General features: G+C 42.7%; 2 protein-coding genes and 1 long non-coding RNA gene across 3 annotated transcripts in view; 1 reads left to right on the top strand and 2 right to left on the bottom strand.

Moving 5' to 3' along the window:
* LOC308298147 (diacylglycerol kinase delta) overlaps nucleotides 1-13,282 on the top strand; it is a gene marked incomplete at its 3' end in the record, with an annotated part of 221,054 nt that overhangs the window by 48,097 nt on the left and 159,675 nt on the right. The gene's annotated exons all lie outside the window — the stretch shown is intronic.
* LOC308298753 lies at nucleotides 3,437-5,107 on the bottom strand. Its single transcript, XR_013962733.1, has 3 exons — nucleotides 5,055-5,107; nucleotides 4,357-4,413; nucleotides 3,437-3,911 (listed from the first exon to the last, which is right to left on the bottom strand). It is a non-coding gene; the product is annotated as an uncharacterized lncRNA (long non-coding RNA).
* Nucleotides 6,670-11,559, bottom strand: LOC308298629 (uncharacterized protein; the record flags this gene model as incomplete). The annotated part of the gene is made up of 8 exons (XM_080742272.1): nucleotides 6,670-6,681; nucleotides 6,726-8,392; nucleotides 9,297-9,509; nucleotides 10,272-10,489; nucleotides 10,619-10,756; nucleotides 10,892-11,029; nucleotides 11,165-11,302; nucleotides 11,438-11,559. 8 exons carry the CDS (start codon nucleotides 11,557-11,559, stop codon nucleotides 6,670-6,672), a joined length of 2,646 nt encoding a protein of 881 aa, XP_080598398.1.

Below are 13,282 nucleotides of genomic sequence, written 5' to 3'. Positions count from 1 at the left end.
CACACACACACACACACACACATACTTGTTTTTGCTACATCGTGGGACAATCAGACAACGGCGTCCCTCCTGGGGACCCCCCTTTCTAGACATGCTACAGCTCTGAAAAAAATCAGGCATGACCAGAAAAAAATCAGGAACAAGATTCTGACTTTAAATTATCAAAATTCAATACTTTTTCTCCCAGATCTGACTGGGTCGTCCCACGTGGGGATGTCAGATACAACCATCTTCGTGGGGACACCATAACACACTTTCAGATATGTCTTCCTGGGGACACCATAACACACTTTCAGATATGTCTTCCTGGGGACACCATAACACACTTTCAGATATGTCTTCCTGGGGACACCATAACACACTTTCAGATATGTCTTCCTGGGGACACCTTAACACACTTTCAGATATGTCTTCCTGGGGACACCATAACACACTTTCAGATTAATGTCTTCCTGAGGACACCAGGGAGGTCAGGGAGCTGCGTTTTAGAGTTTGGAGATCATATCACGAAGTTGGGCCACTGACAGAGAAAGCTGTCTTGCCCAGCTCTGTCTGAGTATGAGGAAGCTTGAGTCTAATAATTGATCATGGTCACTATTGGTTCAACCCCCATAAACAAGTACCAGAGTATCCAGATCAGTTATTCACCCTGACAGACTGCAGAGATAGACTGTGTTGGTCTTGGGACCGCCACAAAGCATGATGGAGGTCAGATCAAATCACTAACTTAGTCATGTGCCGCTGTATTAAAATGGCAACTTACTGACTCGTCGAGCAACACTGGACTGGACTGGACAAAAAGGTTTGTCCATTTCAGAATGAACTACCTGTAGAAAACTTGCTCAGTAAAGCACAGACCAGACAGAGAGTGAAGTTGTCAGTTTGCTTGTATCAAACAATCATTCATTCATGATTCATTATGGTACAGTACCCACAGACAAGTTAATGAGTTATACTTAGTAATGATTCAAGGTAGATATTTCTGCCATCAGGTTGAGGTTGAGACACTCAGCTACACTAGGAACATGCCTACAGGAAGAAATACAAAAAATGTGGGAAGACAGCACAAAAGACTTGTGTACTGTTGCGATAGAAGGCTAGAGAATGGATTACAACCACCCTATGGACTGCTAGCATTGTATATATAAACAGTTCTGCTACCTTTAAATGCATTTTACATCAAATACTTTAAAATCACTGCAGAAAAAAAGCAGCTTTTTGTCCTAAAGCAACTGCAAAAGATGTCTGCCATTTGTTATACCCTGAATGTATATATACGTATATATAATAACAAAATGTGACAGCTGTTTACACTGTGCTGTGCCCCTACAACTCTTTTATGTTCCCCTCTTTCAACTGTATTTATAGTTAGACACTTGCTTTGGCAATTCAAATGTACATTTTCTCCTGCCAATAAAACCCCTTTGATTTGAAAATGAATTCTTATAACTCTCCACATTTTTCTGGGTTCACCATAGCACAGATATACTACTTCACACACTCTTCAGGTATTACTTAAATTTATTTCCAGTCTGAACAGAAGGTACTGTCTAAGACAGTAGCCTAAATGTAACGGTGCATACAGTACTGCAAATACAGTTATGTAACAATTGAACTGTAACAATTGAATTGAAATCTCACATTTCAAACATTGCAATAAGGGCACTCCAAAACAAAAGTCCATCACAAAAGTGATTTATGCTGCACTCACTGTTAAGTTAAAGCATGCGTCCTGTGCTTCCCCTGCGTGGAGGAAAGCAGTGTCTATTGTCCCCTAATGAAGTCACGGTTTGAATGAAGCTTGCCTCGTGGCTTAAGGCCAGTGACTTGCATAGGGAATGAACAGACACTGGTCTCCCCTCTCCTCCCTACAGTGAAATACAGGATCATGTTTTAACAGGAACACTACAACAGAATAACACCCAGGTACTGTATTAATGAAATGTAGTGCTGCCTGGACAAATACTCGAGGTACTGTCTAAGGCAGTACATCTGGCAGTGCAAATACAGTAGTTCAAATTAGTCATTATGCATCAATAGAACTATAAAATCTGACAGCTCAGAGATTACAACAAAAGCAGTCAAAAACAAAAGACTGTTACGCCAGTAACTTAGAATAGAACTGCCATAGACTGCACTCACTGTTAAAGCATTTGTCCCGCTTGCCCTGCGTGGAGGAAAGCAGTGTCTATTGTCCCCTAATGAAGTCACGGTTTGAATGAAGCTTGCCTCGTGGCTTAAGGACAGTGACTTGCATAAGGAATGAACAGACACTGGTCTCCCCTCTCCTCCCTACAGTGAAATACAGGATCATGTTTTAACAGGAACACTATAACAGAATAACACCCAGGTACTGTATTAATGAAATGTAGTGCTGCCTGGACAAATACTCGAGGTACTGTCTAAGGCAGTACATCTGGCAGTGCAAATACAGTAGTTCAAATTAGTCATTATGCATCAATAGAACTATAAAATCTGACAGCTCAGAGATTACAACAAAAGCAGTCAAAAACAAAAGACTGTTACGCCAGTAACTTAGAATAGAACTGCCTTAGGCATAGAACTGCCATAGACTGCACTCACTGTTAAAGCATTTGTCCCGCTTGCCCTGCGTGGAGGAAAGCAGTGTCTATTGTCCCCTAATGAAGTCACGGTTTGAATGAAGCTTGCCTTGTGGCTTAAGGACAGTGACTTGCATAGGGAATGAACAGACACTGGTCTCCCCTCTCCTCCCTACAGTGAAATACAGGATCATGTTTTAACAGGAACAGTAAAACAGAATAACACCCAGGTACTGTATTAATGAAATGTAGTGCTGCCTGGACAAATACTCGAGGTACTGTCTAAGGCAGTACATCTGGCAGTGCAAATACAGTAGTTCAAATTAGTCATTATGCATCAATAGAACTATAAAATCTGACAGCTCAGAGATTACAACAAAAGCAGTCAAAAACAAAAGACTGTTACGCCAGTAACTTAGAATAGAACTGCCTTAGGCATAGAACTGCCATAGACTGCACTCACTGTTAAAGCATTTGTCCCGCTTGCCCTGCGTGGAGGAAAGCAGTGTCTATTGTCCCCTAATGAAGTCACGGTTTGAATGAAGCTTGCCTTGTGGCTTAAGGACAGTGACTTGCATAAGGAATGAACAGACACTGGTCTCCCCTCTCCTCCCTACAGTGAAATACAGGATCATGTTTTAACAGGAACAGTAAAACAGAATAACACCCAGGTACTGTATTAATGAAATGTAGTGCTGCCTGGACAAATACTCGAGGTACTGTCTAAGGCAGTACATCTGGCAGTGCAAATACAGTAGTTCAAATTAGTCATTATGCATCAATAGAACTATAAAATCTGACAGCTCAGAGATTACAACAAAAGCAGTCAAAAACAAAAGACTGTTACGCCAGTAACTTAGAATAGAACTGCCATAGACTGCACTCACTGTTAAAGCATTTGTCCCGCTTGCCCTGCGTGGAGGAAAGCAGTGTCTATTGTCCCCTAATGAAGTCACGGTTTGAATGAAGCTTGCCTTGTGGCTTAAGGACAGTGACTTGCATAGGGAATGAACAGACACTGGTCTCCCCTCTCCTCCCTACAGTGAAATACAGGATCATGTTTTAACAGGAACACAATAACATAATAACACTCAGGTACAGGATCATGTTTTAAGAGTGCAGAAGTAGTTTTCTACATCTTCTGCATCCTCCTCTTTAGGGTGGCAATTTTGTTATGGACATAATATTTTACAGATTTCCAATCTCTCTTTATAAGTGCAGGCTCTGCTTTCAGACACTTGTCACATGCACTTTTGTCTGGGACCTTACAAGTATTTATAGCTCTCTTAAAGTTCCTCTCCACGGCCTCTCTCTCTTCTGGTTCCCAATTCTTCCTCTTTTCTTGCCGAGCTAAAACGAAAAAGGAATAACCGATTTGTGTAGTATTATTTTTAACCTAAAAGCTACAATTATTTCTACCACTGGCTATTTCTACACAGATTCAGCATTTGATTGGCCAGTGTAGTTTCATTTTGTAGTGTGTTGTATGTTTTGCACATCACACTTTGTTACTCTGTTTAACAACTGATTTTGTATATAAAGGTAAACAAACAAAAACATGTTAGCCTTTATGCAGCAACAAAGTAACGCTGAACTTTGAAGTCAAGGGAAATCTCACTGTGCTTATACTGTAACACTCCAAATTATCATACCATACATACACATAATGTGTGTGTTAGTCTGCGCAAGACCAACACTAAAAACTACTACAACTAAAAACTAACCAAACGCTATTTCGTGCTCGGACAGAGACAGACGCAGCCAGGAACACACAGAGCTGTCAAAATATCCTTACCTCTTTTTGGCTCCGTCTGTCTGGCTCCTGTCGGTGCTGACCCACTCCGTTTAGCAACTGTTGGAACAACAAGATCATTGTTAATTGCCACGTAGGTCAAGTAAGGCGGAGATTCTCCTACTATGCTACACATTTCCAAACTTGGTCTGGATCAAACTTAAGTCTGGTGGGAAATTACCAGTGTTTGTCAGTAACAAATTACATATTACTGTAATATTATTAGCTTTTCCAGCAAAAGTAGTGTAACGATATTACTGCCAAAACACACCTCATTACTCATTACAAATGAGCTTGTTGTTGCATGATGTGAAAATAGAACATATTTACAAGCTATCAGCAGATAACAGCAGAGATGTGCAGTAGTTTGTAGATCCTAATTACAAATGAGCTTGTTGTTGCATGATGTGAAAATAGAACAGATTTACAAGCTATCAGCAGATAACAACAGAGATGTGCAGGAGTTTGTAGATCCTAATCCACCGCAGCATTCTGCACACGACATACACTACAAGTTGTCTCTAAACAGATTGTGTTGTACATCTCTATAATTTTGCGGGTGGCAGGGGGGAACTGGGGAAAGTAATAAAGTAATGTAACATATTACTCTTTGATTCAAGTAATAAGTAATGTATTAGTAATGTATTACTTTTTCTAAGGGGTCATAAGGAAATAGTACAGCAAGTGTCCAATATCCTTACCTGTTTTTGGCTCCGTCTGTCCGACTCCTGCTGACCCACTCTGTTTAGCAACTGTTGAATGACAAGAACAACATTATTCTGTTAGTGCCACAGATAGGCCAAGTAAAGCTACGGGCATTGATTGCTACACATCTCCAAACTTGGTGAGAATCGACACATGCAACAGACTGGCCGATCGCCCTGAATTGTTGCGCAGGTTCTCCAAGATAGCGCCGCCCATGGCTGCTGTGGTGACTACGTGTTGTGTTCTGTTAGTGTTTTTTGTGTTTGTCTGTTTTTTTGTTTTTGTATGTTATATGTGAAAAAATTGATTTGAATGCAAAAATGTAGTATGCCAAAGCAAATTCCTATGTGTATTACACAATGGTTAATAAAGAAATCTGAATCTGAATTTGACAAAGCCACTTAGACCACCCAGCTGACCTGGGTCAGATAAAAAGGAAAACCCTGTCCAATATCCTTACCTCCGGTTGGCACCGCCTCCCCATCTTGCAGCGATCCGCTCAGGCCATCAACAGTTGGCACCGCCTCCCCATCTTGCAGCGATCCGCTCAGGCCATCAACAGTTGGCACCGCCTCCCCATCTTGCAGCGATCCGCTCAGGCCACATCAACTATATAATGACAAGTCAAATATTATTTAAGTAAATGTGCAGGAGATAATTGTGTCTGCCATCTCTCCCTGTAATGTCTTTGTGTCAATTACAAATGGCGAGAGCTGTAAAAGGGTGGCCGTCTCCAAGCTGATAACTGTGAGAAGCAAACAACTGGCAAGAACATTGGAACATCAACTGTTCCGTTTTGCATGTGACAGTGAAAAACAACATTATGCTAAAATGTGTTATGTATCTCAACAGTCGAGGGGTGCTATAAAGATGTAACAGAATATGTGCTGCTGTAATGATCAAAGTATATACCTTCCATGACCTCAGGCCCCTCACACATGTTGTTGTCATCACACGTGCCGTCCCCACACCCGTCCTCAAACGCGTCGTCCTCACACACTTCTAAGGATTAAAGGCACATTTTCAAGATTTTTCTAAAAAATGCATATATATATATATAAGCTTGTAGCATGGCACAATGGCACTCGGTGCTGCACTACGAGCTTGCGCATCTGTTAAATTTCAATAGCTAAAGTATAACAATGCATGAAACACCCACCATCTGGATCGATGTGAATTTCATCCAGGTTCTTGCCTTGGAATTCTCCCATTCGTCCCTTCTCCATGGCCAGGAGCACTTTGCTCACCCTGGCGAGCTGCAGGGTGCTCTCCGGAAGCCTATAAAACTTGTCGTGAACTCGGATGCTATGTCCCATAAAATCTGCTAGCTGCCCCCGCTCCGTATCTCTTAGATTCAGAACCGTTGAAAGGGTTGCTAGTTGTTTCCTCAGTTTGGTTCCTGTAATTGCTAGGGGATTCTTGAGGTCACACAGTTTGGTGTACTCTCTGAGAATATCACTGGTGCGAAAGAATGACATACTGGTGGGTATGGCGAATAGATAGGGGTTGTCCTCAAGGACACCACATTCATTTCTGTATTCACAGAGACAGACCACTGATTCCAGCATTAGCGGAGTTAATAGAACGGGTACCTTGTTTTCACACTTTCCCTCAATTTCGATTCTCGCAAAGTGTGTGCACAGCCTTTTCTCGAGGTCAGAGAGAGCATAGTTGATGTCTTCGTGGTTGGACGATTTGTCTCTCGACAAGAAGTCTTGTAGCTTAATCTGGTTCATCTCGCCTTGTCTGCGACGGTTGAAAAGCATAACCTGAACTTGAGTGACCCTGGACAGTTTCCTCCAGTTCTCCATAGACACTGTAGACTTGAGATCCTCAAGGTATTGCTGCTGCTCTTTCTGTAAGTACTTGTGCAATTTTGCGACGTCTTCAGTCAGAGGAAGAAGCAGTGGGGCATTCCACTTGGCTTGAGACAGGGTCTTCCGACATTCATTTGTTACATCCTCAGCCCATCTTGCGTCGTAGATCCTTTGGAAGTTAAGTGCTTCTTCAGCCAACTGTTTGTCTCCGCTGATGAGAGCACGACCCTCCAGAAGAATCGCAAGTTTCTTGAGGCTGTATCCAAGTTTCATTGGAAGACTGTCAGCTCTCTCTTTTCTTGTATGTGTTCGTCCGACATATTTCACTGCCTCCACTGTAAGCTCATAGTTCTTTGGCTGGATGTAATCTCTGATACTCTTCAGTGGCGTGATCTCACTTCCATAAAGGACAAGTCGCCCCAGCTCTCTTAACTTACTCCGGATGTAGTCATGTTTCGCAGCGTTGGATCCGTGCCTCTTGTAGAGGGACTTTGCTAACTCCATAATGCACCAGTCTTTTTCGACTGCATCTGCGATGCGATCCCTTTTCAATTTACTCAAGACATTCCAAACACCTTTGGACACTCCATGGGGGATGGGTTCGGCTAATGCACACAAGGCCTGGACTCTTGTTTTTCCAGGTTTTGGATTAACGACTTGTGGGTTGAATTTGCACTTCTTCATGTGTCTCCACAGTGACCATTTTGTGAAGCAACCTTGGCAGTGGACGCAATGCAGGACATCTTGCCCTGACATATCTTTTTTTGGCTGCTTGCTTGGTACCAGTGTCCCAGAGCCTGTTTCTAAAACTTCAACATTGTGGGCATAGTTGCCTCTGTTGCGGAGCTTATCTAAATGCATTCGCCTTTCTTTAGAATTCTTTGGGAAACTGAATGCTTTTGCAACCTCGATCTCCTTGGGATGAACGTTCTCCAAATGCCTTGCCATCTTTAAGAATGGCAACTCACAATACAAACAGAACTGTTGTTTACTGTATTTACGAGATCCGTCTGCTTTTCTTGTGACGGCAGGAATTATCACAGAGGTTCTCAAGACATTTTGGGTCTTAGTGTGTGTGGTCTTAGAGAGTGTGTGTGTGTCTGTCACATCCTGTTTGTCTCTCCTTAGTTGGACATCTATCTCTGCTGCCACATCATCACGAAGTTCCACCCGTCCCCCGCTGGTCTCCTCAAATTCACTCCCTGCTTTCACTTCCTCAGACGAATCACTGCAATATGCATTCTTATCGGCAGAGGGGGAGTATGTGATGTCTTCTGAGTCTTGTCTGTTTCTCCTTAGTTGGACATCTCTCTCTGCTGCCACATCATCACAAAGTTCCACTTGTCCCTCGCTGAAGTCCTCAAATTCACTCCCTGCTTTCACTTCCTCAGACGAATCACTGCAATATGCATTCTTATCGGCAGAGGGGGAGTATGTTTTGTCGTCTAAGTCTGAAAAGGAAGACCGATCGCTGTCGTCATCAGATAAATCTTGGGGCAGTGAGTTGAAGCCTGGACCTGTACAGGACAAACAAGACAATCTCGGTTATTTTAGTTGCCAAGTATATAAAACCTTGCAAACTAAAGAGGATTCACCAACTTACATAAGGCTACTACTAATAATAGAGGTGTAACAATACATTTTAACAGCGATATGATACGTACAACGATACATGGTTGACTCAACGATGCATGGATATATTGGTTCATTGTGGCAATACGATCTTTTACATAGTATTTCTCTTTAACCCATTTAGGCCTAGAATTATTGAATCAATAATTCTAGAATGCTTTAACCAGTGAAAAATAGCAGATATACAAGCTCACAGCAGCTGCGAGCTTGTAGATCTGCTATTTTTGAAAAAGTTGTGAAAATGTGTTCAAATCTTTGAATATATGTATTTTCAAAGCGAACGTTTGTAACTCAAATTTTGCTTCTGGGTGGTCCCTGGAACTAAATATTTTGAAATGGGGGTCCGTGGCCAAATACATATAATTTTGGGGGTCCTTCACATGAAAAGGTTTGAGAACCACTGACATAGTAGTCTCTCAAGAACAGACTAACTGAGCTCCATTCAAGTGAAAAGGACCTTTTCTTTGACGATGGCTGGTCAGATTGCTGACATAGAAACATAGGTTTTTTCAGAAAATCTTAGAAGGATTCAAAAGACACTTATAGAATCGGGTCAAAATTCAAATTTTCACGATTTTTCAAAAATAGCAGATCTACAAGCTCGCAGCGCGGCGAGCTTGTTTTCTCTTCTCCTAAACAGTTAGTTTTGCCCCAATGACTTGGGCTCAGTCACAATTACTACTGTTACATAAAGTACCTAAAACAGCAGATCAAACAGGTTTTGAGCTTGCAGATCTGCTTCAATTTTGAACAGTATCAACATTTGTCGCCACACACAATCCCTGTTACCTTCGTCGGGAGTACAGGAGTTGCCACAGTTGTAGAGGTCAGGAGGAGGTCTATTGCGCCGTGACAGGTTGTCACGGGAGAAGGGCACAGGCCTGGGGGCCGAAGAGGTGGAGGGCAGGGTGAAGAGACTATTGTAGGCGGGCAAGTGGAGGTGTCGGAGTCTGTCAGCAGCAGCATCCAGGACGTTGAGGGACGACTTGCTGTTCGAATGCTCTAGAGGGGAAACGAGGACGAGAGCAAAGATTAGTATGGGGCTGTTAAGTATGACATCATTTTGTAGGCAGAGGAGAATTTCTGCCCCCAGTTTCCGTGAATCTTTTTACTATTTTTACTATTTACACATTTTTCTTCTCTTTGTTGTTGAAAGGAAAGTGTTAGAATTATACTTTAGTCGTTATTCTTTAGTCGTTGTTTTTTGAAATAGCGAGGGACAGAAAATGCTCTGGGGGCAGATTCTCCTCTGCCTACAAAATTATGTCACGGCTTAAAAGCCCCATAGGGATATACACCATCCCAGTTGTAGACACTAGAGGCGGAATGGTAGATATCTAATGGTAAATCTCACAAATGCCCAATGTTACTGGTATTAGATAACATGAGTGTGGTGCAGAGACTGGTGGTAAAGGTAAAGAATAAATATTTTTGCCTGAAAAAGCCAGTACTCATGCTGACAGGAAACTCACCACCAGTAGCGAGAGACCAATATATCGGGAACCGATTATCGGCCGCCGATATGACCTTATTTGGGCATATCGGTATCGGTGAAATTTCCCGCCGATATAAAAATAAATTAATAAAACTGGCTGCAGTGCCTTGGAGCTGTGTGGAGTCTGTGGACTGCATTTGGAAGTGCAATGAAATACTTTGTCCAGCAGAGCGCGCCATGCACTGTTGCACACAGCTCACATTTCCTTCATAGGTCACTCACTGAGGCTAGACCTACTCTCAACACAACACAAACAGGACACACAGTACCTTTTTTGTGGAGGATGGAGATACATTTGTTCTTCAACATCTGCAGTGTGAAGGGCTGGAGTGTAAGGAGATCAACCTCATCCTCTTCGTGTGCGGAGCCACGGGATGGGTCAGACTGGATAAGTGCTACCACTTGAAAGAGTTGTTCTCCAGGGACCTGGCCAATGTCTTGTGCAAGCTGCCGCAACTCGTCCACAGGCATGGAATTCTCCTTGTTGCTGTAGGCAGGACACACAGGTGGCAGATAACTCATTACAAAAGAACACTTCTGTAGTGCTTGAGTGAGGTGTCCGGTTTATAATAATGACATGTATCAGATTAAGCTACTGTAAGTGTGAAAATCCTACTTGGTCTTCCTGCTTTTGGTGTTCCTAGATTTGGACTCTCCGAGCGACTGATCCGAGGCATTAGGCTGCAAAGAGACCCGGGGAATGTCTTTTGCAAGCTGCTGCAACTCCTTCACAGGCATGGATGTAACCCCATCTCTGTAGATAGAGGCAAGACACACAGGTGGCAGATAACTCATTACAAAAGAACACTTCTGTAGTGCTTGAGTGAGGTGTCCGGTTTATAATAATGACATGTATCAGATTAAGCTACTGTAAGTGTGAAAATCCTACTTGGTCTTTCTGCTTTTGGTGTTCCTAGATTTGGACTCTCCGAGCGACTGATCCGAGGCATTAGGCTGCAAAGAGACCCGGGGAATGTCTTTTGCAAGCTGCTGCAACTCCTTCACAGGCATGGATGTAACCCCATCTCTGTAGATAGAGGCAAGACACACAGGTGGCAGAGAACTCATTACAAAAGAACACTTCTGTAGTGCTTGAGTGAGGTGTCCGGTTTATAATAATGACATGTATCAGATTAAGCTACTGTAAGTGTGAAAATCCTACTTGGTCTTTCTGCTTTTGGTGTTCCTAGATTTGGACTCTCCGAGCGACTGATCCGAGGCATTAGGCTGCAAAGAGACCCGGGGAATGTCTTTTGCAAGCTGCTGCAACTCCTTCACAGGCATGGATGTAACCCCATCTCTGTAGATAGAGGCAAGACACACAGGTGGCAGAGAACTCATTACAAAAGAACACTTCTGTAGTGCTTGAGTGAGGTGTCCGGTTTATAATAATGACATGTATCAGATTAAGCTACTGTAAGTGTGAAAATCCTACTTGGTCTTTCTGCTTTTGGTGTTCCTAGATTTGGACTCTCCGAGCGACTGATCCGAGGCATTAGGCTGCAAAGAGACCTGGGGAATGTCTTTTGCAAGCTGCTGCAACTCCTTCACAGGCATGGATTTAACCCCGTCTCTGTAGATAGAGGCAAGACACACAGGTGGCAGAAAAGTCATTACAAAAGAACATAATAATGACATGTATCAGATTAAGCTACTGTAAGTGTGCAAATCCTACTTGGTCTTTCTGCTTTTGGCGGTTCTAGATTTGGTGTTTCCAAGCGACTCATCAGAGGCATCGGCAATGTATTCTGCAAGCTGCCGCAACTCCTCCTCAGATCTGAATTTCACCTTGTTGCTGTAGGGAGGCAGGACACAAAAAAACAGGTGGCAGAAATCTCAATACAAAAGAACACTTCTGGATTGTATGAGTGAAATGCAGACAAAATGAAGACACCAGCAATATGTGGATTCAGCAAGTAACCCTGCAGATGATCTCACACGCAGCAAGACTTTGGAGGAGCTGGTGAAGCCCAACAGATGTGTTTCAATGCGTCCAGTAGTCTGAAAGCACACCAGCATCTCCACACTGGAGAAAAACCTTTCAAGTGTATACTTTGTGACAAGAGTTTCACTACGTCATCTGATCTAAAGAGACACCAGCATGTCCACACTGGAGCAAAACCATTCCATTGTAAACACTGTGACAAGAGTCAGTCATTTAAGTAATCTGAACACACACCAGCTTACCCATACTGGAGATAAACCTTTCAACTGTACCCTAACACTGTGACAAGAGTTTCATTACATAGTCTCACCTAAAGAAACAACAGCAAAGCCTCTACAGCAGGGGTCTTCAAAGTTGTCAGGGCAAGGACCCCTTAGTTGAGAGAGATGAAGCCCACAACCTTATCATAGATTCCATATTGTTTGCCAGCACAATACATTAGGGTATTTTGGATTCATGTCAATTTGTGTTTTTTAACCACTTGAACTGTCAATACTTCTCCCCTCTACACCAAACCTCTTTGCCGAAAATAGCCGATCTACAAGCTCACAACGCCTCGCAGCGCGAGGCATTGTGAGCTTGTAGATCTGCTATTTTTGGCCAAAGTTCTCCAAATCTGGTTAAGAATCTGTCTATAAAGGAGATTTTCTTTTTCTTTTCTTTCTATCACACAAAGATTTGGAGGACCCCCTGTAGTAACTCTGAGGACCCCCTCGGGGTCCCGGACCCCCTGTTGAAGACCCTTGCTCTACAGGCTGAATTCACTAACTAATAATAATTTAGACATGTATCAGATTAAGCTAAGTGTGTTAATCCTACCTTGTGTTTCTGGCTTCTCTGAGTGGCTGCAGCAGATCAATGCCGGAAGAGCCATTAGGCTGCAGAGGAAAGGAGTAAGACCAGAGTTAAGAGGCATAAAGAAGGGGGAAAAAAACAAACAAACAAAAAAACAGGTCCCTCTAAGTGTGAATGTATTTTATACATCTAGGCTGAATCTTCCTCTGCACATACTGTACACCTACTCCAACTCACATGTCAAGGACCAAAATGCTCCAGTGTTGTTTTCAAAGACAAGACGAAACATGTTCAGCGACTACCTTTTTACACTGACAAAAACTAAATTGAAATTGAATGAAAACAAGCTCTGATGAATACAAACTAGACTAAAATAATTGGAAGGGACTAGTGGGCCAGTATATCCACTATAAATAAGTCATTGTACACTTGGTTTCATGATGTAAATAGCCGATCTACAACCTCACAACATGTTGTGATGCGGTATAGATCTGCTATTTTCAGCAAGGGTGAAATCACTCATTAAGACGGCATCAAGGC

This window comes from Nannobrachium achirus (assembly GCF_963921795.1).
Source record: "Nannobrachium achirus genome assembly, chromosome: 14".
NCBI classification, from domain to species: Eukaryota; Metazoa; Chordata; class Actinopteri; order Myctophiformes; family Myctophidae; genus Nannobrachium; species Nannobrachium achirus.
This window is presented reverse-complemented; position numbering and strand designations above follow the sequence as displayed.